At 34.0% G+C, this 24,569-nt stretch overlaps 3 protein-coding genes across 8 annotated transcripts; 2 read left to right on the top strand and 1 right to left on the bottom strand.

The window, feature by feature from the left end:
* The first annotated feature begins 1,045 nt into the window (after window positions 1-1,045).
* LOC138939540 (uncharacterized) lies at window positions 1,046-8,520 on the top strand. 2 transcript variants are annotated; one of them, XM_070307415.1, is made up of 5 exons: window positions 1,046-1,252; window positions 3,582-4,107; window positions 4,412-4,619; window positions 4,739-4,985; window positions 8,457-8,520. In XM_070307415.1, exons 2-4 carry the CDS (start codon window positions 3,764-3,766, stop codon window positions 4,970-4,972), a joined length of 786 nt encoding a protein of 261 aa, XP_070163516.1. In that variant the 5' UTR covers window positions 1,046-1,252; window positions 3,582-3,763; the 3' UTR covers window positions 4,973-4,985; window positions 8,457-8,520. The 2 variants fall into 2 exon arrangements, with proteins under 2 accessions (XP_070163516.1, XP_070163511.1); XM_070307410.1 differs by lacking the exon at window positions 8,457-8,520 and having other exon boundaries at window positions 1,048-1,252; window positions 4,739-6,273.
* Window positions 5,105-21,313, bottom strand: Nak (Numb-associated kinase). 5 transcript variants are annotated; one of them, XM_070307373.1, is made up of 15 exons: window positions 20,604-20,689; window positions 20,028-20,128; window positions 19,636-19,751; window positions 19,383-19,516; window positions 19,093-19,204; window positions 18,812-19,015; window positions 18,614-18,717; window positions 18,254-18,386; window positions 17,908-18,171; window positions 17,531-17,747; window positions 17,094-17,436; window positions 16,702-16,864; window positions 16,015-16,264; window positions 15,854-15,901; window positions 5,105-10,752 (listed from the first exon to the last, which is right to left on the bottom strand). In XM_070307373.1, the coding sequence occupies exons 3-15, from the start codon at window positions 19,690-19,692 to the stop codon at window positions 8,504-8,506; spliced, it is 4,278 nt and encodes a 1,425-aa protein (XP_070163474.1). In that variant the 5' UTR covers window positions 19,693-19,751; window positions 20,028-20,128; window positions 20,604-20,689; the 3' UTR covers window positions 5,105-8,503. The 5 variants fall into 5 exon arrangements, with proteins under 5 accessions (XP_070163474.1, XP_070163446.1, XP_070163450.1 ...); XM_070307345.1 differs by lacking the exon at window positions 20,028-20,128 and having other exon boundaries at window positions 20,604-21,313; XM_070307349.1 differs by lacking the exon at window positions 20,028-20,128 and having other exon boundaries at window positions 15,854-15,898; window positions 20,604-21,313.
* A 625-nt stretch (window positions 21,314-21,938) lies between these two features.
* Rnf11 (Ring finger protein 11) lies at window positions 21,939-23,386 on the top strand. Its single transcript, XM_070307336.1, has 2 exons — window positions 21,939-22,430; window positions 22,925-23,386. Exons 1-2 carry the CDS (start codon window positions 22,299-22,301, stop codon window positions 23,306-23,308), a joined length of 516 nt encoding a protein of 171 aa, XP_070163437.1. The 5' UTR covers window positions 21,939-22,298; the 3' UTR covers window positions 23,309-23,386.
* Window positions 23,387-24,569: the final 1,183 nt, after the last annotated feature.

Raw genomic sequence — 24,569 nt, 5'->3', positions numbered from 1 at the left:
CACAATTGGAATTTTCTTTATGTGTCCGAGTGCCAGAAAGAGACGCATTAATCTTATCAAAGTTTATCTCATTATCAGGTTTCACATACGTTACGGGAATGAATAGATTCTCCACAGGTCAGAACGTTTTTGTACGTGTATGTTTTATCCAGTAATTGCGTATACGATCTGTGTAAAAAAAATCTATTCGCCGATAAAACACAATTCGAGAAAATTATTCGTGTGCGCGATACTTACATTCACTTCATTGTGCGAGAAATAAAGCGTGTTGCATCATATCTCAACAACTGGGAAAAATATGATGTAAGTTTAATGAATAATTGTTGAATTTTTAACAGATTTTGTGAAATGTATACGTGACCGATATATATTTAGATGGCTGAATATTTTGTGTGCAGTTAAAAAAATTAATGCAATTGCAATAATTTTCTTAATGTTTATTTTTCTCATCTCACTTGTAGATTCTTGTTTAAATAAATATTTATTTCTAAAATTTTTAATTATGAGATTTTATTTACTCGTTTAAGATATACATAAATAATTTTTATATAAAATACGTTTAATAGATGACATAAATTGCTATTTTTGTCTTATCTTAAATGAGTATATATATACATATATATATATATATAAGTACAATATAATTCAGAATTCTAGAAATAGATATTTATTTAAAACAACAAAGTTTGATGCAAGATGAGAGATAAATACTAAAAAAATTATTGCAACTTTAATTTTCAAAATTTTCTAAATGATGATATTTATTTATAGAATAAATAAAGAGGCATGTATCATGCATTATCTGGAAAATCCGAACACTTGTATATCATTGACTACATTAGAATCGATAAATGTATTCGGCAACAACATTGTCGATAGATAAGAATGTTAAACAACCAGAATCTTTTTTATTTAAATAGTTAATGCATTGTAAAAATTACAATTTTGTAAATAATTTTTATTAATTAAGGGTTTTATTTATTGATGTTAGTGTCAAAATATATGCCACGAGCCTATGTGAGATCGAGATGCTCATGAGCGTTAAATTAATATTTGGTCTGCGGGAATCTACGATCGTTGTCGTAGGCTGCAAAGAATATTTACGAAAGTATATGGTTTATTTAAACAAGACACATATATGTGCACGTAATTTTTGCGTACATATCGCGATATTGCACGAGGCGCAAAAGACCAGCGAAAGTCACGGAAGTAGTCGCTTCGGATCTTCCAACGATAGCGGACGTGATATGCAGTTAAGTCTTATACTATTAACGATAGGCTATAGTCTTCTCTATATTCAACAAGATTTCCTATATCTCTTACGGTTATCTCTGGACAGTTATCTGTTTATCGTCAGCGTGCATAGCAGTGCTTTGAAAAAGCGGATAAAGTTGGAAAAAATTTTATTTGTATTATGAGAATAAAAGATAGGAAATATAGAGAAGAGAATCGACGAAAATTTTTTTAAACATTTCTATTTGTCTTTTAATCTTCCTCGCGAATTTAATTTAAAAAATTTTAAATATTTCTATTCGTTTGCAAGAGGATCGTAAAGAAATTTAATTTCGAAAAAAAAATACCATTCTTTGTTTTATAATATATTTTTCTCTTGTCTCAGAAAAAAATTCTGAAAATTGTATTGTTTTTTTATTTCTATTTATAAAATCGTGGAAAGAATTATAAAAAGTAAAAATTCAATTTTTTTTTCCCGAGAGAAAAAGAAGAATAAATTATTATTTTATCATCTTTCTCTCTTTCGTCAATTCTCCAAAAATCATTACGCACGCTATTTTCGAATTGCACATATATTGCATATTATTTGCATTCGTATTCCTCTCCGTCGTCTAAATGTCAATATATATAACTCCTTCCCATAAAAAAGCAGATAGCGATAATTAATTTTAATTAGCACGTCTGAGTTTCTCTCTAACTCTGGCTAATACTGGCTAGGTAAAGAACACGATGAGAGTTTTATTATCAATATGAGTGCAGTCGTCCTTTCATTGTCAATCAGTCAGCCATCTTCAATTCTCGTACAGGTGTATATGCAAATTATTCGGATTGTGTCATAATTGCTCTTATATCTTCTACACGTCGCGTTCCAGTTGTTTATTCCAGTTATACGTAGCTTGAGTCTGATTAATAACTCGACGAAGTACACTTCCCAAGAGCTTTCGTCATTCGCTTATCATAACAATTATTTCTATCGAGAATTAGGGCACGCGAGCTTTCGCTAAGAGATTTTTTTATTCTTGATTTTATAACTTCGCTGAAATCTTTGCGGTGCAGTTCTGTAAATCGTGTTTCTCTTTTAAAATATCTTTTTACTAAAACGCACGAAAGATAAATTTAAGATAATTTAGTTTTTAACACATACACGCAAACAGTTTTATAATTTCGTATGAGTTTTAACAACATTGGTTTTAATCTCGCTTAACTCTACTTAATTGATTTTGTTTTTTTTTCTCTGTATTTATAATATTTGTTGTCTCTCTCTCTCTCTCTCTCTCTGAGATTTAACTCAATTAATTAGACTATCTTAAAACTAAATTATCTTTAATTGGATGTTGGAAATACCGCCAATTCTTTTGTTACTATATCAAATCATAAAATATCTACTTATCCGTGAAATAAAATGCATATTATATCATTTAGTGAAAAAGTAAAGGATTATTATTAAGAGACACATAAGGCTAATTTAACATTTAAAATCAAAATTAATTTAAAGAAAAAATTTGTGGAAAGCTACGGATGTGTAACAAACACGCGCCAGAGAAATACGTCAAATTTTACGTGTACGTGTATCTACAGCTGTGATGATATTGCGAGACTTATATAGTGAAGATCGTACGTAGAGCGATGGCGAAGAGCGGAAATCAGCGTTTAATCCGCCGAAAATAGATCTGTCGATGATGCGTCGAACAAGGAGAAATAGTAGCTTCAAATACGAAAATATTTATGTTATGACCTTTTGCAGAATCGCTTCGCGCGTTGTATTTCACAATCCCATGCCACGTATTTCCTGTCTACCCGCAGTGGCAATAAACTGTCACGATTAATTTTTATCGGTCCCGAAAGTCAATTAAATCAAGGCTCGATTTACATAATTAACCAGAAAAATATTATTTAAAATCGACCTCCAAAGTCAGTATTTTTGGCAGATCCCTTTAGAAAAAACGCTAGGGTGTTAATAGTAATATAAATAATAGAGCAGTATGTAATTAATAGAAGTATATTTTAATAATAATATAGAAAATTTTAATAAAAAAATTACAATTTTGTTTACTTTTTTTTAACAATACATAATTGTCGATTTTAATATTTTGTCAATTTTTATTTCTTCTTTATCATCTTATATAATCATTAATTATTCGCGAAAATTATTAGTTAATTTTTTTCTTGTCAAAAATGTGTATGCATTATTACCCTATGCTTTTAGAATAAAAATTCATTCCATATGAATAATTCGAGATTAAAATGAAGAAAACGAATTAACCGTGAGATAGATTTATAAATCTATAAATAAAAAACTGAACTCTAATTTCAAAATCTCATAAAAACCTGTTTTTTTAATCTTTCAGGTAAATTCTTATTTCGTTAACAAATTAATAATCGTTGAAATATGAATAAAAAGAAAATATTCGTAGAGAAAATTTCGCAAGATAAATATATCGCGTGTGAAATTGTTCTGCTGATTCCTTTTTACGCCGTGCGGATGTATTGAGAATTCTTTTCTAATTTGAATAAATCGCGAGGCGTAATCATGAAGGCGAGAGAAGCGGAGTTATGGCTGGCGATGTTATACACCGGATCCATGGTATTTTGCATCACGTCCATCATATCGTTGGTGACTGCCTGGCAGCATTGGACATGGACATTGGACAGCTGCATCGATATCGATTGCGGCTGCATATTATACGGCATTAACACGTTTCGCACTTTCATCGGTGGCGATGTCAAGCTGTGCCAATTCGGCTCGTACGGTCTCACACCCATAATCGTGATTGCCATGTGCCTCGGCGGTTTTCACGGATACAGATGTTGCATACATAAGAATCTGGATAATCCTAAACAAATTACCCGCAAACAAACGTACGACAACGACAGGTAGTGTATTTGAGAATCAATTCTTCGCGTTCATATTGCATGCAAATTATATAAGATCAATTGTGTGACTGTATAAGGATATATATTTTCTATCTTGATGAAAAACCCAAGTAAATAAAAATTTATATTTTATATATTTAAAACACAAACGTAGATTTCGGGCATTTATTTCGTTAAAATCTTTTAACGTTTCATATTAAGTTTCAGAGTAAAATTTTGAAAACTCTATTATTACATGTTATCTTTTATTTTTATATAATTTGCAATTATATAAGATCGTTTTTTTTTTTAATCTTTCTTTTAGAAACAATCTTAATGGACAAGTCGTCGTGATCCACGTGAAAAGAAGAGCCGTTTTTAAACAATGGATGCCTATCGCTTTCTTTGCAGTATTTATCTGCTGCCTGTCTCTCGTCCACGCAGTCGTGATAACCGATGGCTATTATAAAAGTTGCGAACAATACAAAAGATATCTCATTCAACTTTTGGGTTCAAGAGGCCGCGAAATTCAAGTAAGACGAGCATTTTATCTCGACTAATTTTACGCTTAATGATCAATATCTCTCCCCATAAATGAAACGTAATTTTTTGAAATTATAAAAATCTCTCTATCAATTTTTTATTATCGCAGGCGATTCATAATAGGCTATCGTGCGGCGCGATTTTCGATTTTATGGATTATCTTCATCCGGATGCCAACAACTGGAGACGCGGCAGCGAGATCAACACAGGAATAGCGCTCCAGCTTGCGATATCCACAAGTTGGTTGAATTTCTTCGCTTGGCTCGTCGCATGTTTGATAAACTTCATCATGGCGAGAAAGAGGCTGCACGATTTAGAAGAAAAATTCTGCTGTTGTTGCTGAGTGACATTTTCTGGTACACTTAATTGCCAGTTCACGAAACGTCGCGTTACGCTTTGATATTTTTTGTCAAATTTGATAGAAATGGAAATCTCTTTTCCCCCTCTAAAGAAATACATGGACAGGATATCGCGTGTATAATTGATAGTATTGACATTTTATTTATGCAATTTTATACAGAGACAGAGTGCTTTCAGTAGCTCTTTTCTTTTTATATATCAAAAAATTAAATGCTCATTTCCGTTGCCGTGGAAAATAATAGCATCCCTCTCTCATATTCGAATATAATTGCCTTCTCTTTATACATTTTTATACAATTTGCGTTACTATATTATACATTGTGTATACACACATTGGAACAATATTTTTGATCGTCCTAAGAATAGAATTCGCATTGTTAACTTAACAATGTAAACAAACGCGTTTTTTTATATATTAACTCTTTTTTTGTTTGAAACACGATTTATAATGCTGCTATTATTATATTATTACAATTAACGAAATATGAAGACGGAAATACTGTGTTACCGTAGGCAGTGACAAAATTGAAATCTAAACTAGTAAAGTATCCGTAAAACTTTTCGAGACATTTATTTCTCTTGCTATGTGTACATGAAGAAATCTATATAAACCAACGATAATAAATAACAGTATATGAAAATTCAAAGAAGGAATGTATCACGTGTGTATCTACATTATATATACGTAGCCGTAATAGAGACTTTATACAATCGAATTACATCGCCTTAGGACGTTAAAATGCTTGGTGTTTCTTAGCACCTAGTTCGTACTATTTTATACACGGTGTACACAGAATGACAGAGTATTTTAAGACTTGGAATAACGAAACATTTCCCTCATTGTTCAGTAAATACATTCAAATCATTCTTATCAAATTCACCGAATTGGTTCATCAAATTTTAATATTTAATTCTATTCGCATAAATCATTCTTAGTTTTGTATGTCTGTGTGTATGAACATGTGTGCTAGCGGCATGAAGAAATCGCTTTTAATTCCCTATAGATTATACATATCTCTCATCTGGTTATGTATAGGAACTAAACTGAAGACAATTTTTTTCAGATATACACTATCTCTTACATGTATAAATACAATTGACTCTGTTTATTTTATATAATACTAATCAGCTTTTATACTACACGACAGCAAAGACTGCAAAAGATTGAATGCTACTTAATGAAGGAAGGCACCTAATCATACAAGCTAAAATATCTACAAATTATATTACAACTTTATATATATATATATATATATATATATATATATATATGCATGCATGCATGCATAAAAACACGAGATTATAAACATTTCTTTTTTTATAATATTGTCATATCTTTTTACACTAAACTAGATTGCAGATCCTCGATTATAAAAGGCGCAGTATATTAGCAGAAAGTTTAGTTCGAATAGATTTCCAAAATTACAAAATCCCGTGTGTATTAAATTTACTCGCTAGAGAATCGAGAATAGTTTAGAGAACAGCTTTAACATATACAGATTCAATGCGAGAAATGAAATGAAGATCAATATAAGTATTTAATCCTATTAGTATCGCATCGTATTACGTCAAGTATACCAAATACTAGTGTCGTTTCTACTGCTCATATGCTTTACTTAACAGTCTCGATCAAGAAGGACACAAAAGAATCCCAGTATTTGTTTTGAATAATTTCCCTATATGTCTGTTGCTATAAATCGTCAGCAAATTGTCGAATTAGAAACAAAGAAATATAGCTATCTTATATACGATTTAAACATTAATCGAGACTATTAAATAATAAGTCAGTCTTACACGATAAGGCCAATACTTTAGGCAAACCTGCTCGCTCTTTTATGATAAATATTACAAATCACTTCGATGCTATTATCTGCGCCTTTGTAATATCGAATTCAGTAAATTATGCATTATGTTAATTTTCATGGGGAGTACTCTGTGTGTTATATTCTCTTTTTTTTTTCTTCAAGAAACTGTAAATACGCGGTAAAAATTTTTTCTCTTTCTCATCGAGAAATTTGCCCTTTACGAATTGCGTTTACAGGTATATATATGTATATATAGTTCAGATAACTCTCTTAGAAAAATTGTTTTATAAGAACTATTATATAGATCGTACTATCGAAATCTACAAATTTTAAAGTACAAACGTAGTGAAAAGACTTAGCTGCAAAAATAGATGCACGCGTTCTCTCTCTCTCTCTCTCTCTCTCTCTCTCTCTCTCTCTCTCTCTCTCTCTCTCTCTCTCTCTCTCTCTCCTCTCCCTCTTTCTCTCTTTACATATTTTTGTCATTTTTTGGTATCGAGCTGCCAAGTTCCACAACCTGGTTTCATATTAAAATACACGTACATTGGAAAGTAGCTCTTGCGCTTTCTCTCAAAGATCAATATTTTACTTTTTATAACGCAATGTCTTTTTTCTCATTGTCACCTGTCCTGTCTGTGTGTAAATCTTCTAAAAATGCAAAAAGCAATTAAAAAAAGTGACAGTATATATGAATTAATACTTTCCGACTTTAGTGTAAATCATTCGATTTTATACGATCTATCCACACACGTTTATCAGTTAAGCATGTATAAATATATTTGTTCACGCTATATGCTTTCTGATATAAACGTATGCAGCTAATTGTTGCTATCACATTACATTATCGTTTGTGAAAAAAATATGTAACTATTGAGAAATTATAGTATTCATGTTTATACATTTAGATGCTTTTTAAGTGTATATTTTTATATTTCTTGATTTAATATTGAAAAAAAGAGAATGAAGAATGATTGAGTTTTTTTTACACAATTTTAATTTTTAATTGAAAGGCGTATTAAATGTTAAAAAAATGAAATGTATTTTTCTTGGTATAATTAATATAAAACGTAATATAATATTAATATGTAAATATTAATATGTAATATATAAAATATTTATAATAAATAAGATATACATATTTTATATATAATCGTTTTGTGTAACTATTTATCAAGGAATCCAGACATTCCAAATTAATAGAATATTTAATAAATTATTAAAATGTTAAATAAATTATATTTTACTCTTCGTTTCATATTTTTTCACAAACGCAGCATGTCGAAAACGGATAATGCAAAATAATTTTATATATTCATTCTCTCTCTCTCTCTCTCTCTGCTGACAAATTTTCATGCATTCGAAAGGCAAATTGTCATAAAAGCATTTTCCGTAATATATATGTATATATTATAAATACAATCTGTATGTCGACTGGTTTTCCAATTAGAGATTTTACTACATCGTTTTTTACGAGATTAATATCTTGTTTTAGCTGTATTTTTGTATTCGTAATGCACGTAATGAAATACCGGTTAATAATAATAATAATAATTAAAAAAAAAAAAAAACCGGTGCCGATGATATTTATCCGAGTAATTGATAATCTCTCTACAATATCATGTTGATCAATTGTATCGCGTGCTAATTTTTTACCTGTTCCAGCGTTTTTGATAAGCGGCTCTATGCCAACTACCCGGGACCGTCTCATCTCAGGTGAACGGATTGCTCCGCCTCTTCAACGATCCGAATCGTTTCTCCGACACTTCGCGGATTACCTCAAAGGGCGCAACCTTCGTCCGTCCCGCTTGTCTTTCTTCATTCTCGTCACTGGGAAAATCCTCGAAGCTCATGTTGCTGAAACCCGCAGTTGCAGCCGTACTACTCTTCTTGCTTTTGGGTGTTTTTTTGTGATGACTCGTCGATTTGATCTTGTGAGAAACCTTGTGCGCCGTCTGTAACACGTTGACAATGTCACCGTGATTCTCGTCGATCAGATGATACTTGGATTTGTCCGATTTTGATCTCTCCCTCTTGTTATGCTTGGGCGTGTCATCGTCTACGACGACCAGAGGCTCGGGCGACATGGGCGATATCATGTCGCATGTAATGTCCACCTTGGAGACGCTGTTGACCGCGTGCACGGTGATCCTGGCGGTGTGCGCGGTTGGTTGAATCGTATAAGTGGGCGTGGGTAGCGGTGGCGGCTGTGATTGCGATAATGGTGTCGGCATCAAGTGAATAATAGTATTTTTCGGAGATTGCATGACGCTGCTGACGACGGGTAATGCCGACGTAGTGGATAACGCAACATTATCCACGTAGTTGGGTGATTGCGACAGCGATAGAGATGTTGGACGCTGCTGTTGCTCATTGATCTTCAACGAAGCGAACTCGTCGAATGGGATTGACCCGAAGAGATCTTTGGAAGGTTCCGCTGCAAGTTCACCGGAATTCACCGTCACTTTCCCATATTTCGATGTTGAAGCGACAGCGCTACTAGAATGACTTGTGTAATAATTATCTGATATTACGTTGTTGTGAGATGATTGCAGCTGAGGGACGCGGTTACCATAATCGATGTAGGAAGAGGAAGAGCCTGCCGGACTCAAAATCGTCGATATCGTCGGCTGAGTTGAGTCGATGTTCGCGACAAAACTGGACTGAACATTGTTGAAGGGATTGGTGAATCCGCTGAATCCGGGACTGAACGGTGAGGAACCAAAGAGATCCTTTTCGGCATTTTCCTGCTCTTCTTCCTGCCCCTCTTCCTCTTCAGCGATGCCGACGTGAGGATTACTCTTGACTGGTGATGTTTGAACGTCCGATTGACGAGAAAAGGATGATGGTTCCTCATAATAAATAGTCTTGTTATTTGCGATGCTCTTCGGATATTTGCAGGATAAAGTAGCAGGCCTGGGCGGTAGAAGTGCAGTCGCTTTGCTCTCTGTTACATCCGCAAACACCACTTCAGCCGGTAAGGGTGAACTGGAAATCGGCGTCACTAAATTCGAATTACGAGGCGAATTCCTTGCGCTGCTGCTCGGATCATTTTTGGGCTCGCTCTCGCGACTATCGCTACTCTTTCTGGAGCTGCTGGATCGTGGAAATGGTGCCAAAGCGAACACATCGTTCTCCACCTTCCAGATGCCGTTTTGAATCAACGATTTGGACTTGTCGTCGTTGTTGTCATCAGACGAGCTGTCGCCGTTGTTGAATAGCAATGGCTTAGAGCTGTACTGATGTCGCACGAAGGGATCCCCGTGCGATTGTTCCGGTTTGGACTCAGGATCTAATTCGTCGTCCAAGAGCAGCGGTTTCTCGCCGTACTGGTGACCGACAATGGGATCCGCGTCGATGGTCGGCAGCTGTTGCACCTGTTGCTGCCGATAGTGGTGCTGTCTCCTCGGTCTCTTTATCCTATAATCATCCTCGTGCGTCGCCACGGACTCGCATTCCGCGTGATACGCAGAACTGCCGCATGTACGCACGCTCTCGGATATGGTCTCGTCATGCTTGCCGTGCTTGTCGCCGTCATTGTCGTCGTTCTCCTTGCCATCCTCATCGTTTCCCTCTTCCTCGTCGTTCATCGCACGCAGATCGCTGGCCGAGCCGATCGAATCGTCCGATTCGTAATCCACGTTTGTCGCGTTACTATTGTCCGCGTTCGTATCGTGTTGAGCCGTCACTCTTCTCTTGCCGCGGCTCAACACGTTCTTCACTCGCCGCCTCGTCTTCCTCGCTCGTTCCTTGGTGCCTGTCTTTCTGTCGCTGTCGCTAGACACTTCGTCAGCGTTGAACGCCAGCTTCTCGTACTTGGAACGATCCTCGGTCGGTGCGCGAACAAACGGCGGTGAGACCGGACTGGATTCCGTGATCAAGGACGCCTCATCATCCACGCCGCCGCCGTGTTCGAGCCCCGAATTGTTCCACTGCGTTAGAGGCACTCTCGCCGATTTTCCTGCAAAACAGAACATTGCAAAACGATTATCGTCCAATTGCACAAAGAAATTGAATTCTTTACATATATCGATAATTTTCTTCTTATAAAATTTAAAACTAGATCAGCATGAAATCTCTGTTATTACCAAAGCACATATCGTACTTACCTATATCATGTTTTATTTTGTCAAATCTCGTTAAAGAAAAATAATTCGCGCAACAATATAATTTTATATTAATCGATTGCCGCGAAAAGTTTTCGAAAATTTTCTTAAATACTATGCAAAATATATCAAATTTATGATCCATAAAATATAAAATTTGTCATATAAATTTATGATGTATAAATATACAAAAACTACGATATAATGTCTATTTTATAGCGGAGAAATATAAATCGCAAATTTATAAAAAGATTGTCAATAGGACACTCCGTATATACGAAATATTCGCAAAAGATATTTTATACAAGTCGCTCTTGTTAATAAATAACATTACATTAATATATAATATTAATGCATATTTTTGCAATATATAATCAATATAAAAGAAGTTATTTTCATAATAAAATCTTTTAGTTTAGTCAATTTGCTATATATAATATACATTACGTATATAATAATTTTTGTAAAATGTAACATCCCCCTACAAATTTTACTTTTGATTATTATAAATAAAAATATTAAATATTTTAATCTCCTAAATATTTATAGATATAGTATTGATAAGGCGTAATATATATCTACAGAAGAAAAAGACCCAGAAGAAACAGGAAATGTCTGATTAGGTCTGCTGCAGGTCTATGTGCTCTGCCGAAATACAATGTGCATTGATATTTTACAATCTTACTCTATGTAATGAGTTTTCGGGAAAAAATAATGTTAGATCTTCTCAACATGAAGAAAGATGATACACAACAAATACTTTTTTCTTTAATTTAAACTAAGTTAGTACCGCCACCAATAGGTCTGGAACAGTCCTAATCAGATTCAGGGGGTTGAGGATAAATGTGCCGAAAAACGCAGTAATGCTCTGAATAAATAGAGATAACAAATTGGTTCAAAACTATCGCGAAAATAGACGTATCTTTCGTCAAATTATGCCTAGGCCTAGATCATTCGTGCAAAAGAAACAAAGTATTGCTGCGTTTTACTATACCACAGTAGCATTTAGAAGAAACAAATACTTCGTATGCTAATTTACATTTTTATTGCTGCAACATTATTTGTCTTAATACAGCCGAGAAAGATATACTGTCCGAGATAGATTTGTCAGCCCCCTATAGTGCTCTCGAGATTCGTTCAAAATTATTTTTCTTTTATTTTCATATAAGTATCGCTATGGAGGCTACAAGGAGAAAAGCATGCTTATATGTTCGATGGTGATGGATAGATAACAAGTTTCTTTTTTACGATGTCGCATCTCCGAGATGGCACACATGTGTATTATTATTATTATTATTATGATCAGAGACACCATGGGAGGCAAACAAAGCAGGACTAAAGATAAAAAGAAAAAGAATTTCATAAACATAAAACGAAACTTAGTGTGTCTATATGCCTCCCAAACTCATTAGGTTGTTCCAGACATTGGACAGATAAACATAATTTTTTTTTTCTCTCATAGAGAAACAAACACATTTATCATCAATTTTCATCGTCTCTGCCTTTTATCACATACCCTGAACAATTTATGATACACGTTCAGGAAGAAGAAATAATATCATAGCGGTTTTGTGGTAATACTACTAGTGCTAGTGAAAAAAAGATATTCTAATTTCACTTCACTTTACATATTGCACAATATTAAATCTGTAATATAATTAAAAAAAAAAAATAGTTTGTCAATCTATCTTTATATCTAAAAATCTAAATTATTATTTCGCTTCCTATATGGAAATTCCATTAAAAGAAATAACAATTATATGTATAACAAGTATGTACAATATTCGATAATATCTGTAGTATTCTTTACATCGTAAATAAGTTTTCAACACAAATAATTATCACATTCATCACTAATATCTGACACAAATATGTGAAAGAAATAATACACACAATACGCACAAATCGTGATTTTTACATTTTTAGATAGATAAAGTGATGTAATTATTGATGATTTCCGATTACTTCTACGGATAGAGATATTTTAAGAAACTAAATTACATCATTTTATCTTAAGCTTTGTGATGTGAGCTAAAGAAATATAAATAAAGAAATGTTAGTTATATTAAAGAGAAACCCACAAATAGTAAAAAATAGTGATTTCATGTAAACACGGTGTAAATGAGATGCTATAGGAAGAGACGAAAAATAGAGAGAAAGGAAGAAAAGAAACAGTCGAAGTGCAAGTGAAGATGAAGAGAAAGAGAAATAAAAAATAATTGCTAAATATTATTTGCCAGTCACTGTAGTATTACCATCGCGCGCGAGCAGATACAATTTTGCAATTTTTATAATCCTTATGCACACATATCTGTATGTGTGTTCACGCTTTGCATAGAGAATTGTTTTGTGGGAAGGAAAGGTCTGCATACCCCATATTTCCACTCTTAAAAATAAATCATTGATGTGCTTTAACACTTACACGCGATCCTTGTATTATATTAATTGCATTGTGTAATCCTGTTGGAAATACTTGAAACCTATTCTTCCCACCTTTTTATATAATACAACGATTATAACACATATTTGCACGTATATATGCATATACGTACTTGAGTAGGACAAAATAGTGTACCGAAACTTTATGTATATCATATATAACATAATTTTTCAATTTATATATATTTGTTCATTTATATTTATATGTATGTAATATTTATATGTAATTTTGTTCCTTCCTTTTATCGATACATCAACTATTTCATACGAAAACACTAAAAATAAAAGCTAATCCTGCGCTTTATGCGCTACAAATACTGTAGGAACATCTATTGTAAAGTTAAAGATAAAATTTCTTGTTGTATATGTCTCGTCATAATTTCAACAATATTTAATAATTGCTATAACATAATAATTAATATATACCATATTTCACAAGTCTAATATTCGATGTATTAGTCTTACGTTGTAACTTCCTATTTGAGGTCAGTAGAAGTTAATATATGTAATTTACTAGCAAAATGTATTTTACCATTCCTTTCGCGTAATTGAGCATAACTGAGCATCACAATCACTTTTTCGCAGATGTATAAGATAATAAAATATTAATTATATCTTTATCAAGAAAAAAATTGTCATAAAACGCTTTGCAGTCATCAACATATTTATGTAAAAAAAATATTCCATGATATTTATGAACACAATCTTAATAAACAAAACTAATTTTTAGATTAACAAATATAACACATATATATTATTAAAAATTACAAGTTTAAATGATCACAAACATCCTTTGTAAATAATATTATACGAGAGCATATATGAATAAAAAGATAATGTCCTTCAAATTCTTTTCGTGTCAAAATTGTTCATAGATTACATTTCTCTCCATTGTCTGTCCTATTATATTTAATAGATATGATTTATACATATATATATATATGTGTGTGTTTTCAAATTAACAAGCATAGTATTTTTGAAAATTATTAATTAAGCAAAGAACGTTTTTTACTTTTATTTTTTGTATAAATAGCAACGTTTAGACATTGTAACTTATCATACATCTTTGGTAAGTTTGATAAATGGTAGTATAGAGAATCCCTCAATTAATCTATTTAGAGAAACATTATTTAAAAAGGAATTTGTTTCTTTAATTAAATTTTTAACAGAACAATGCGATGATATGATCAACATTATCAACTGTGATTATGTATTGTATCACAAATCAAATTATGCATTGTAATACTAATTAAATTAAGAGAGGAAACATCATTATATTTTACATATTACGTTGAAACACTATATTCCTCTCGCCACGTTAGTCAATTATCTCTATATAAAAATTAAGATTTTCTTTTATGTACATGAAAGTGCATAAAACCATAACATGCTGATAGTTTTATCATTTCAGCATTTTTTTATCTACATCTATTGTCCACAAACATTATATGTAAATACACTGTTATTTGTACACAATTCTATCTGATAGTTATTGCGGCAAAATTATGCAAATTGAAAGAAAAGGAGATACTTAATTAATTGAAATAGAGATTACTTTTTAATTTTACAGGAAAATGTTTCTCCAATTTTAAGTGAAACATATTTCATATTTCTATTATCAGCTCACATTTTTGCACACATTACGTTTAAAAATTGTATATCTTTTGTAAGTTGTGCTGAATGTCTATAATCTTTATACAAGTCTCCTAATGCTGTAAGAGAATATCTTACAATCGTAATATAGTCTTAACAATAATTTTGTCAATTGCATGAAATTAAACTAAAAAAGTAATTATATTACATGATTAAAGGTCCAACCTTGTTATTGAATGAAAAATATAATGTTCTATAAAGCCATACTTGTAGAATACATTTAATCTTTCTAAGAAATTTTTATACTTTTTTTTATATGTAAAACTAGGGGTAAAATGTGTGTTTTTTTTTTTTTTTTAAAGATGGTCTCAGTTGTATACCAAGATTACTTCTAGCATTTTATTCTTTATAAAACAATTCGGCACCTCGAGTTAAGTTAAATATACTCCATAATTAATTATATGATTAAGTGCATTATTATATTTATATCATAAGTTCTATCATATCTATAAATTCTATATATTTATCAATATATAAAAAACGTATATACTTTATTGGATTTATATAAAAAACTATATATACTCAACAATATGTACAAAAAGAGTAATAGTAAATAAATCTTATTTCTCATCTTTTTTTAAATGAGCAGTTTCTTTTCAAAACTTATCCTTCAATAAGCTAAATTCTCGCTGTTGAAGTTCTTTGGTATACATTGCAGAGACTCATCGAAAACGACAAAAGACAATGATTGTAACTATAGCTTCAAATTTCATATAGCAATAATTTGGCGAAAGTAAGAAACCAAGTATTAAAACAGCGAACGAGTGATTTTTAAATCAAGATATATAGATTAATAGATTAATATAGGAGCAGAGTGTGGAAGAGAGATGGTGAGGACAATGTAAAAAGGATTTTATGCATTACCTCCAGCAATAGCAGCAGTCTTTGATCCAATTTTACTCTTCTTCCCTGCTTAAAGAAAGAATTAAAAGGTCAACAGATACATTTTAGCCTTATAATATTCAATTTCATGTTTGCATTAATTTTGCAACTAATAACTAGAATCTTAATGTGTGAAAACTTACTTGGCAGGCTAAAGGGTGCAGATTCAAAGGGATCCTCTGGTAATTCTGTATATGTCATAACGAGGCTTTCACGACTTTTCACTCCACTGATACTGGTATTGCTCCCTCTTCTTATTTTGTCAAACTCAGCACCGAAAATATGATCTTCTGTTAACTGATTAAAAGGTTGTACGTCTTCAAACGGATTCCATGCAGCCACATCCGCACTCAATGATCGTCCTTCCGATCCCATTAGGCTCGAGAGTTCGCCCTGATAAAGGTGCAGACAAATTTTTAAGTATTAACTATTTCAAATTTTTAATATTTTCGAATTTACTTGGAGATATGTACGAGTGTCATTAATGACAGTGCAGTGCATAAAAAATAATATATAAACATATAAAAATCAAATTCTAAATATGTGTACAAATAAAACTAAGTATTTTCCATGTTATATTTTATATTATGTATTATATCTTATGTTTACATGGTAATTTTGCCCAAAAAAATTTTTTATATTTTATTATGCTCTAAGATCACTGCTTGATGTATACAAGAAAGACTTTTTTCTCTCTCATTACATTTCTTGCATAAAGTAAAATATAATTTTACTTAAATCACACATAATACAAAATAGAATATGATTCAAGCGGAAATTAAAATTTTTTAATAAAAATAAAAATAAAATTGTGCGCTTCGTCTACTTACAACACGTACATGCGAGGCACTAGTTGTTATACAAGGCTTTGTATCACTTGGAAGTTCGGGAGGTGTAGTCGCATCATCGGAACGAGGCTTAACCGAAGCCTCGTACGGCGCTAAGAATTGACTGGTTTCAGTCGCAAACGCTCTGTGAACATCGAAATGGCCACTGTAATATAAATAAAAGTGTTTTGACAAAACAAAAACCAAAAAAAAAAAAAAAAAAATTCTACAAGCATAAATTCCAAATGTTCAAAATTTTTCTGACGTTAGTTTAAAAGAAATTTACCGAATAATTAGATTTCATAATTTCTGCAGATCTTTATAAAAGCTGTGAATATGATATAAAAAAGTAAATAAATATATATTAAAATAGTAAAATATATAGGCTTACTTACTTATTAAAAGCACTCGTATCGCTGACATTCCTCCTATGCCGCGAAGACAATGTTGGACTGTCAGGAGGAGATGTGCTTGAGCTTATGTTTTGACTCAAGCTTTCCGTTTTATTAACTGGTTTCGGTAAAGCTGGCGGTGTCACCTGTGTCGGTGGAGTTGCTTTATTAGGCCCCGTTGAAATAGACAACTTTGACGGTAGTGCAGCGACTGGCGGATATTTAGACGAGTAACTAGGATTAGATAGTTTTGGGAGGATTTTGCTAGGTTTAGGAGCGACGGGAGGTGGAATTTTGGTAGGTGGTGGCATTGCCGTCGCGTCGTCTTTGAACGGATCCGGATATCCTGTAAAGATAACGATGTATGAATAAATGATTACTTAGTCATCTTTATTTTTTGCTCTTTATATATAACTTAGATCCATGTATTATGAGTTTACCTGACGATGGAAATAGAGCTTCCAGATTCTTCTCATTGACATTTGTTCTAGTATCGTGTTGCCGCGAATCAAAATAAAATGCATTCTTATCCTGAACGGTTACAGGTGACTGTTGAGTTAGAGGAGAGTGACTAATCATTGGGCTTTGAGATGGCTGTCCTTGCGATGGTTGGACAAAGGGAACATTCTGATTGGGAGTGCAAACATGCGGCGAAACCTGACACAAAATAAAACAATTATATTAAAGACTGTATTTATTGTAGATAAGTACTTGTCGAAAAAAATATCTAAACGTTTTTCCACGTGAAACGTAATTGGAAGAATTAATCGAGATAAATTATATTATTAGGGGTCATTTGCATGCATTAGAGCCTTACTTGAACATAAGAGATAGAATTTCCCAGTGTACTTTGCGCCTGATTTCCTTGACCTGATATTTGTCCTACAATTTGACCGCTCAAATTGATCGGTCCTGTGCTAACAGCTTGTCCCTTCGGTCTCTGTCTTGGCGTCACAGATGTGCCCTCGACCGCCGTCGCGATAGGCGCAGGCTTTGGAGTTTTGACAGATGACGATCTTTTAATATTTTCAGATTCCATGAGCGGGCACGGTAACGACTCTATTGTCGGTGTAGGGACTTTCTATAAGAATAAAAACAAAAATAAAATTATTATAAAATCAAATTCAATATAGTTTCATGCATAAATATTGCGACTCACGTACATGTAAATTCTGCACAGGGCACTCTTTACCCTGAGTTTGAAAAGCAATTGAAGAAATTTGATAAATGTCAGGACGTAAATCGGGATCTGGTTCAAGCATGTACCGAATCAAACAATGAAGAACCTTGCTATATCTGTAACAAAAATATTTACACATATCTATTTATATATATATATATATATATATATATATATAAAAGTATAAAAGTTTTATATTTTATATAAAACCATTTTCTCTCTCAATATACATACATACATAGCTAATTCATATATTTCCATCATTTTGTTGGATCATTAAATGGTTAAAAATTGAGAAAATTTTTAATTGTATAAATTTATTACCTAATATATAATTATATACCTTGAATTATCCGGTATAGTGAAATTTCCAGATTGTATAGCAAGTGTGCTTTCGCCAAACGGTAGTGTAAAGAAACAAAGTTTATACAGCAGACATCCTAAAGCCTGAAAGACGAGAAATCGATGTCAAAACACTCGCGCTTAGATTTGTTCTTGATTTATATTACAATTAGACAATATGATAGATAATGTAAGCTACCCATATATCCGCCTTCGTAGTAATAGGTTTTCCACAGTACATATCAACCATTTCAGGCGCTCTATAACTTAAAGTGGTATATTTCTTTATCTCCTCCTCAACAACCGCGGCGCCGTGAACGCTGGGATTAAGAACCTTTCCCGTCGCAGATCCAAAATCACATAGAACATAATGACCGCTGTCAGCAAGCAGTATATTTTCCACCTATCGCAAACCAATTAAATACAGTTTAGTACATGGTATAATGATACGTTATATAACATATTCCTTAAATAGTTCACCTTGAGATCTCTATGAATTATGGGAGTTTGACAATGATGCAACCGAGACACGGCTTCGCAAATGTCACAAAAAATTTGTAGAACTTCTGATTCACTGAAACCTGTTTGCAACCTAGAAATAAGAAGATGCTAATGTATGCCATAAATTTTTCCAATATTTTTAGATCACAGTAATCGATGGATCTGTAATATTTTACATACAGAAATACTACCAATTTGTATGTTATATGTTATCTGAATATTATTATAAAAAGAAATATAAAGTGTAATAAAGTTATATCCTTCCTAACCTGTTATTCATCATTTGAAGAACTTGGGATTTACAATAAGGCATTAAAAGCAGAAGTTCATGTACTCCTTTGCCAGTATGAGTTATACTACTATCTATATATCCTATGATATTTTTATGACCATTCAAGTTGCTCTACAAATAAAAGATTCTATTCAATACTTTTAGATTCTTAAACAGAATATTATACATTTCAATATAATGTAAAAGAAGATTGGTTTTACTAACATTTCATTATATATGCAAGTACTCACGGCAATTTGTATCTCCCTTTTGCATACATTGAGATCATGTTCATTGTTGACATACATCCGTTTAAGCGCATATCGTCCACCTGAGGCTTTAACCAAAAATACAATTGCAAATCCTCCTGTAAAGATAAAATAATTGCATTATGTAAAACAAGAATAGAGCGTACAAGAGTAATGTTTGTTAAAATGCAAATCATATAGTTACGCATAATTTATTTCATCATTAATCATTTACACTCAAATGCGAATCAAGGCGCAAATTGAGATAAAAAGTGTATATAAAAACTGACAACTAGATCATCGTGAAACATGCTGTACATTGTAACATGATGCGGATACAATTACGACAGACACTAATCAATAAAGCATGATAATAAATAGGTTTTAGTATTCACACATTATCTCTCTCAAAGTACAATCGCTGATTGGACAATCAATTTCTCTGCACCATGCTCTAATATACGTAAGGCAAAACTCCATGATATCATCTAATACTCTGTAACAATGTGAATAATATTTGAATTTTTCTAGAGCGAATTTCGCAACGTCAACTTACGTTCGGAAATAATTAATTATATCATTCTCAAGTGGCAAGGCCGAAACTTTTCCTAAAACTATTTATATACAAATTTCTCGACCCTTTGCGGCGTAAAATATAATTCATAATAAACACGTAAAATTCTTAAAGAGCTAATGAGCTAATGAGCTTAATAATGTTTACCGACTGTCCTGTACCATCGTCGCTTATCGATATCGCGGGTTACGCATGCGATCGAAATATTTCAACGATTTCAGACGGTTCGAAGCGAAAAAAGCGAAGAGAAAAAAGCGGGACGGGGCGGGAGGGTCTAAGTAGAGCGGAGAGTCCGTTGCGTATCGTGTTAGGATCTAAATAATAGCCCGCGTTCGAGAACGAGAGGAGAAAATGACGCGGATGTTAATCAGGCGGTAATCGTGTCGTGTATATATACCTTCCGCCAGAACCTCCTCGACGGTGACCGTGTGGCTGCCCACGACGAACACCTTGCCCAAATAACTGTTAGGCTCCTTCGACGTGTTGTCGATCTTGGAGAATAGCTTCTTCATGTTTACGCGCTCCGTCCTCGTCGTCGTCGTCGACTTGACATAAGGCCCTCGCGCTCCGCTCCGCGATCCCCGCACGATCTCGCTGCCACCACCCCCCTCCCCACCCCCAAACGGTTACGATACGATACGGTACGGCGGCACACGGCGATCTGGCACGGTGTTCTCTCTCTCTCTCTCTCTCTCTCTCTCTCCTTCTTATTCTCTGTCTCGCGCGCGAGGATACTTCTTTTCTTCCTCCTTCTCCTCCTCCTCCTCTTCCTCCTCCTCCTCCTCCTCCTCCTCCTACGGGGAGAGAACTACGCGGTTTCGTCGCAAATCGACCTGGTAGTGTGCTCAACTGAAGAAAATCGCCACGATGGCGATCATGATAAGAACCGTCGACGTATCATACATCACTTCGCCGCTCCACGGCCGGTCGACATATTCGGCCCGTAAGTCGACTGCGCAACCGCGCCTTGGCAGCGGCGACGTCGGAAACATATGTGCACGACTTCCGGCCGAATGTCAAACTGTCCGTTGATACACCGGCTACCGTCGAGCGTCGAGATGCCCCGCTCAGCGGTTCTTTCGCCGCCGTATTTCGATCTTTCACCATCCGCACGAAATAAACATCCCCTCCACGCGAGTTGACGCTTTTTTGTCTCTAGTTTTCATGGCCGGTTATATTGTACATCAATTGGACGCAATGCTTATTGACCAGTTGAAAATAAGGCCCTTTGATTGGTCAACCATTTTGGTTACCCTAGGCATCGGTCGATATGAATGGTTGAGTCCAATCGCACTATGTGCAATCAAAAATATTTACTTATTCATATATATATATATATATATATATTATATAGTTTATGGAATTAAAAGAAATATAAATAATTTTCACACAACCATTAGCAATTCACTACTTAAGTAGTGATGAATAAAACAAAAACATTTCCTAGAATTTGCGTACTGCTATATCTCTTTTATATTGCTAAATATTTGATAAGAAATGTTTTTTTTTAATTCAGATAAACTATATAGTGTAAAAAGAGACAGAGAGATCCATCTTAGAATATACATATTTCTTTCTAATTCTGGCCCTAACTTTTTACAGGATAATATATGAGCTCGATATGATATCAGAATATTATCATATATATATATATATATATAAATAAATCGACCAATTTCCATGCCGCCATTATGCGCGAACACTTCACCTATCGTGCTTGCGCTTGCGCATGATGGCGGCGCTCAGCTGGTACTGCTGGTAGTGAAGTGACTCGGCTGATGATAGCAGCCAGTAAGGGATATGTGACGGACGGCCGCATCTGATGCATGACGGCCGATATCTCGATCGCGTTGGCCGAGCTTGATATCCGTGTTGATTTTGTGACGAATGTCATCGCACGACAATAAACAATGAGCTACGATACGCGACGGTTTAGCCATTAGAATGGAAACGAGCAAACGGGCGTCAAACGTCGACATCGTCGTCGTCATTACGCTGCACAGGCTTCCGTAATCCGCGCGGTGGGGAGATCGAGATCGAAGGATCTCGCACGAATGCGACACGAAAGCGACGAGCAAAGCTGATAGTGAACATGGGCAATTGCCTGAAACGCGCCGCCGGCAATCAACAGGACAATACCACTCTGCTGAGCAACAATCCCGAGCCCAACGTGTCCGCTAGCGGATCTTCGCACGAGGGCCTTGGACCTCCGATTCCCTACAACGTAATAGCGTCGTCATTCGCGTATACTTTACATTCTTATCAATTGGGAAATCGCGTCGTTTCTTTTTCAGACGAGCGATTCTCGAGCTTTTTGTCATTAGCGACTTTTTTTTTCTCACTTTCTTTGTTCACCTTATTTCTCTATCTAGTTTGAAAAACATGTTTTCCTAATTTTAAACAGATTTTGATAAAATGCAACACACTTAAAGAATTAAGTCTCTTGTACTTTGACATTTGTTGTATTAATTACGTTAATTCAATCTTTATATCTTCTTGATTTTACTGCTGCATTTATACTAATGATTTCAATTTTGATTTCAAACCGAAACAAAGATTTGAAATAGACATTGTTGAAGATTTACACTCTAATTCTTATCGAAGCCTTCGTATTGAGTAAAATAACCAGTTTTTGGAGCAAATTAAAGTTCCAAGGAAGTTCCATATAAGTGATGGAAGTACAATTATTAGACTAATTGATTTTCCAATGTTTTACAGCAAGCAACTTATTATCCATCAATCGCTACGAGGGAACGTCATTTGCAGTCCACCAACTTGAACATTGGCCATGGAATCGGAGTCAATTTAGTACAGACTAGTGGCTCGTCTGGTTTGAGTGAAGAGGAACAACAGGTGAGGATCGCTAAGCGCATAGGACTGATACAGCATTTGCCGATGCGAGAATATGATGGTGCGAAGAAGGGCGAGTGTGTTATATGTATGATGGAGCTGCTGGTGGGCGAAGAGGTGCGCTATTTACCCTGTATGCACACTTATCATGCAATCTGCATCGACGACTGGTTGTTACGCTCGTTGACCTGTCCGTCATGCATGGAGCCAGTGGATGCGGCGCTAATTAGCTCATATCATCCGACTACTTAATATCAGAATAACTGGAATTTTATTTGGTTTGGCTGATCGGCAAATTGGAATTAAATTATCAAGCTAAATGTGAAGCAACTGAAGAGAAAGCGAGAGAAAAAGAGAGGGGGGGGGGGGAAAAACTCGCTTCTTTTACTAGAACATATTAAAGGCTTCAAGGTTAGTAGAGGGATCGTGTGTTAATGGCCTGACTATATTTCGCCGTTACACTCGATTTATACGTGCGTGCTATTTAATAATAATCTTTATCTCAACACACCTATTACATTCGCAAAAGCGGATTTTTTAGATCGTTTCCTACGATATAAACAAAGGAAAGCAAAAAGATTTTATTTCAATTAAATTCTATGAAACACATCATATCCGCAAAATCCTTTTCCTTGTAGTGAGTTAATTGCTTGTACATTGATTTCTTATATTAGACAAAGCAAAGAGAGAAAGAGAGGGAGAGAGAAATAGAGAAGGCGGCTCGATGTAATAGTGCAATAAAGGAGTTCAGTAAGCCTCATGTACACCAATATATATATATATTGAAATAAGGTACACGCATATACGCATATATATATATATATATATAATATATGTATACGTACATATAAACTTATATATATACATATTTACATATGTATGTATGCGTATTAACAAAATAAAAAGTGCGACACATATGTATGTGGAAATTATAAATATCTTTGTATTTCTTATGCAGTTTGTATGATGCTAGATTTTTGTGTACATTTTGGCGCGAATGTTCGACGAATTCGTGCAAATTCTCTTCTTTTAATTAATTTTTTTAATCACTTGATCAAATTCCCGCATCTCTATTCTCAGGTAAAGTGAAATTAGTCGTTGTAATAATTTTAAGCTCTATGTAAAACTTTATGGATACCCTGTAGATTACGTGCGCCTGAAAGCACTGCAAACGTACTACGTTTCTTATTTAACAAACCGTGAAATTATCGAAGGAACGACAGTCCGATATATTTTTATGACAAAAAAGAGGGTGTCTTTTTAACAATATTCGCGATATTTTGATTTCTTTATGTCTCGCATAATGAAAATCGCTTGAACCGCTTCTCTGTCACTGTTGCGCGATCAACATTGAACATTTTCATTTAAATAATATGTACAGAGAAAAAATGCTTCATTGTACGCTACGGACAATTAGCGGTTTATTGTATTAATAATCTGGTAACATGTATAGCAACGAATAAATCGGCGAAAAGAAGAAGAGAAAAAACAGACTTTTGAACTCGCCGCTAAC

Source organism: Polyergus mexicanus, unplaced genomic scaffold, assembly GCF_030449975.1.
Source record: "Polyergus mexicanus isolate NDT 795.1 unplaced genomic scaffold, iyPolMexi1.0 SCAF_2, whole genome shotgun sequence".
In the NCBI taxonomy this organism is placed as follows: domain Eukaryota; kingdom Metazoa; phylum Arthropoda; class Insecta; order Hymenoptera; family Formicidae; genus Polyergus; species Polyergus mexicanus.
The sequence above is the reverse complement of the archived record's forward strand: the minus strand, read 5'-3'. Positions and strand labels throughout refer to the sequence as shown.

What these genes read in the sequence shown, in the direction of transcription:
- Rnf11 (XM_070307336.1), top strand. Translation starts at nt 22,299, where the DNA reads ATGGGCAATTGCCTGAAACGCGCCGCCGGCAATCAACAGGACAATACC. An exon ending in GACCTCCGATTCCCTACAAC is followed by an intron (nt 22,431 to 22,924) that starts GTAATAGCGTCG and finishes AATGTTTTACAG; the next exon opens with CAAGCAACTTATTATCCATC.
- LOC138939540 (XM_070307415.1), top strand. Translation starts at nt 3,764, where the DNA reads ATGAAGGCGAGAGAAGCGGAGTTATGGCTGGCGATGTTATACACCGGA. An exon ending in CAAACGTACGACAACGACAG is followed by an intron (nt 4,108 to 4,411) that starts GTAGTGTATTTG and finishes TCTTTCTTTTAG; the next exon opens with AAACAATCTTAATGGACAAG. An exon ending in CAAGAGGCCGCGAAATTCAA is followed by an intron (nt 4,620 to 4,738) that starts GTAAGACGAGCA and finishes TTATTATCGCAG; the next exon opens with GCGATTCATAATAGGCTATC.
- Nak (XM_070307345.1), bottom strand. Translation starts at nt 20,718, where the DNA reads ATGAAGAAGCTATTCTCCAAGATCGACAACACGTCGAAGGAGCCTAAC. An exon ending in GCCCTGTGCAGAATTTACAT is followed by an intron (nt 18,172 to 18,253) that starts GTACGTGAGTCG and finishes TTATTCTTATAG; the next exon opens with AAAGTCCCTACACCGACAAT. An exon ending in GTGCCTCGCATGTACGTGTT is followed by an intron (nt 16,265 to 16,701) that starts GTAAGTAGACGA and finishes CACCTTTATCAG; the next exon opens with GGCGAACTCTCGAGCCTAAT.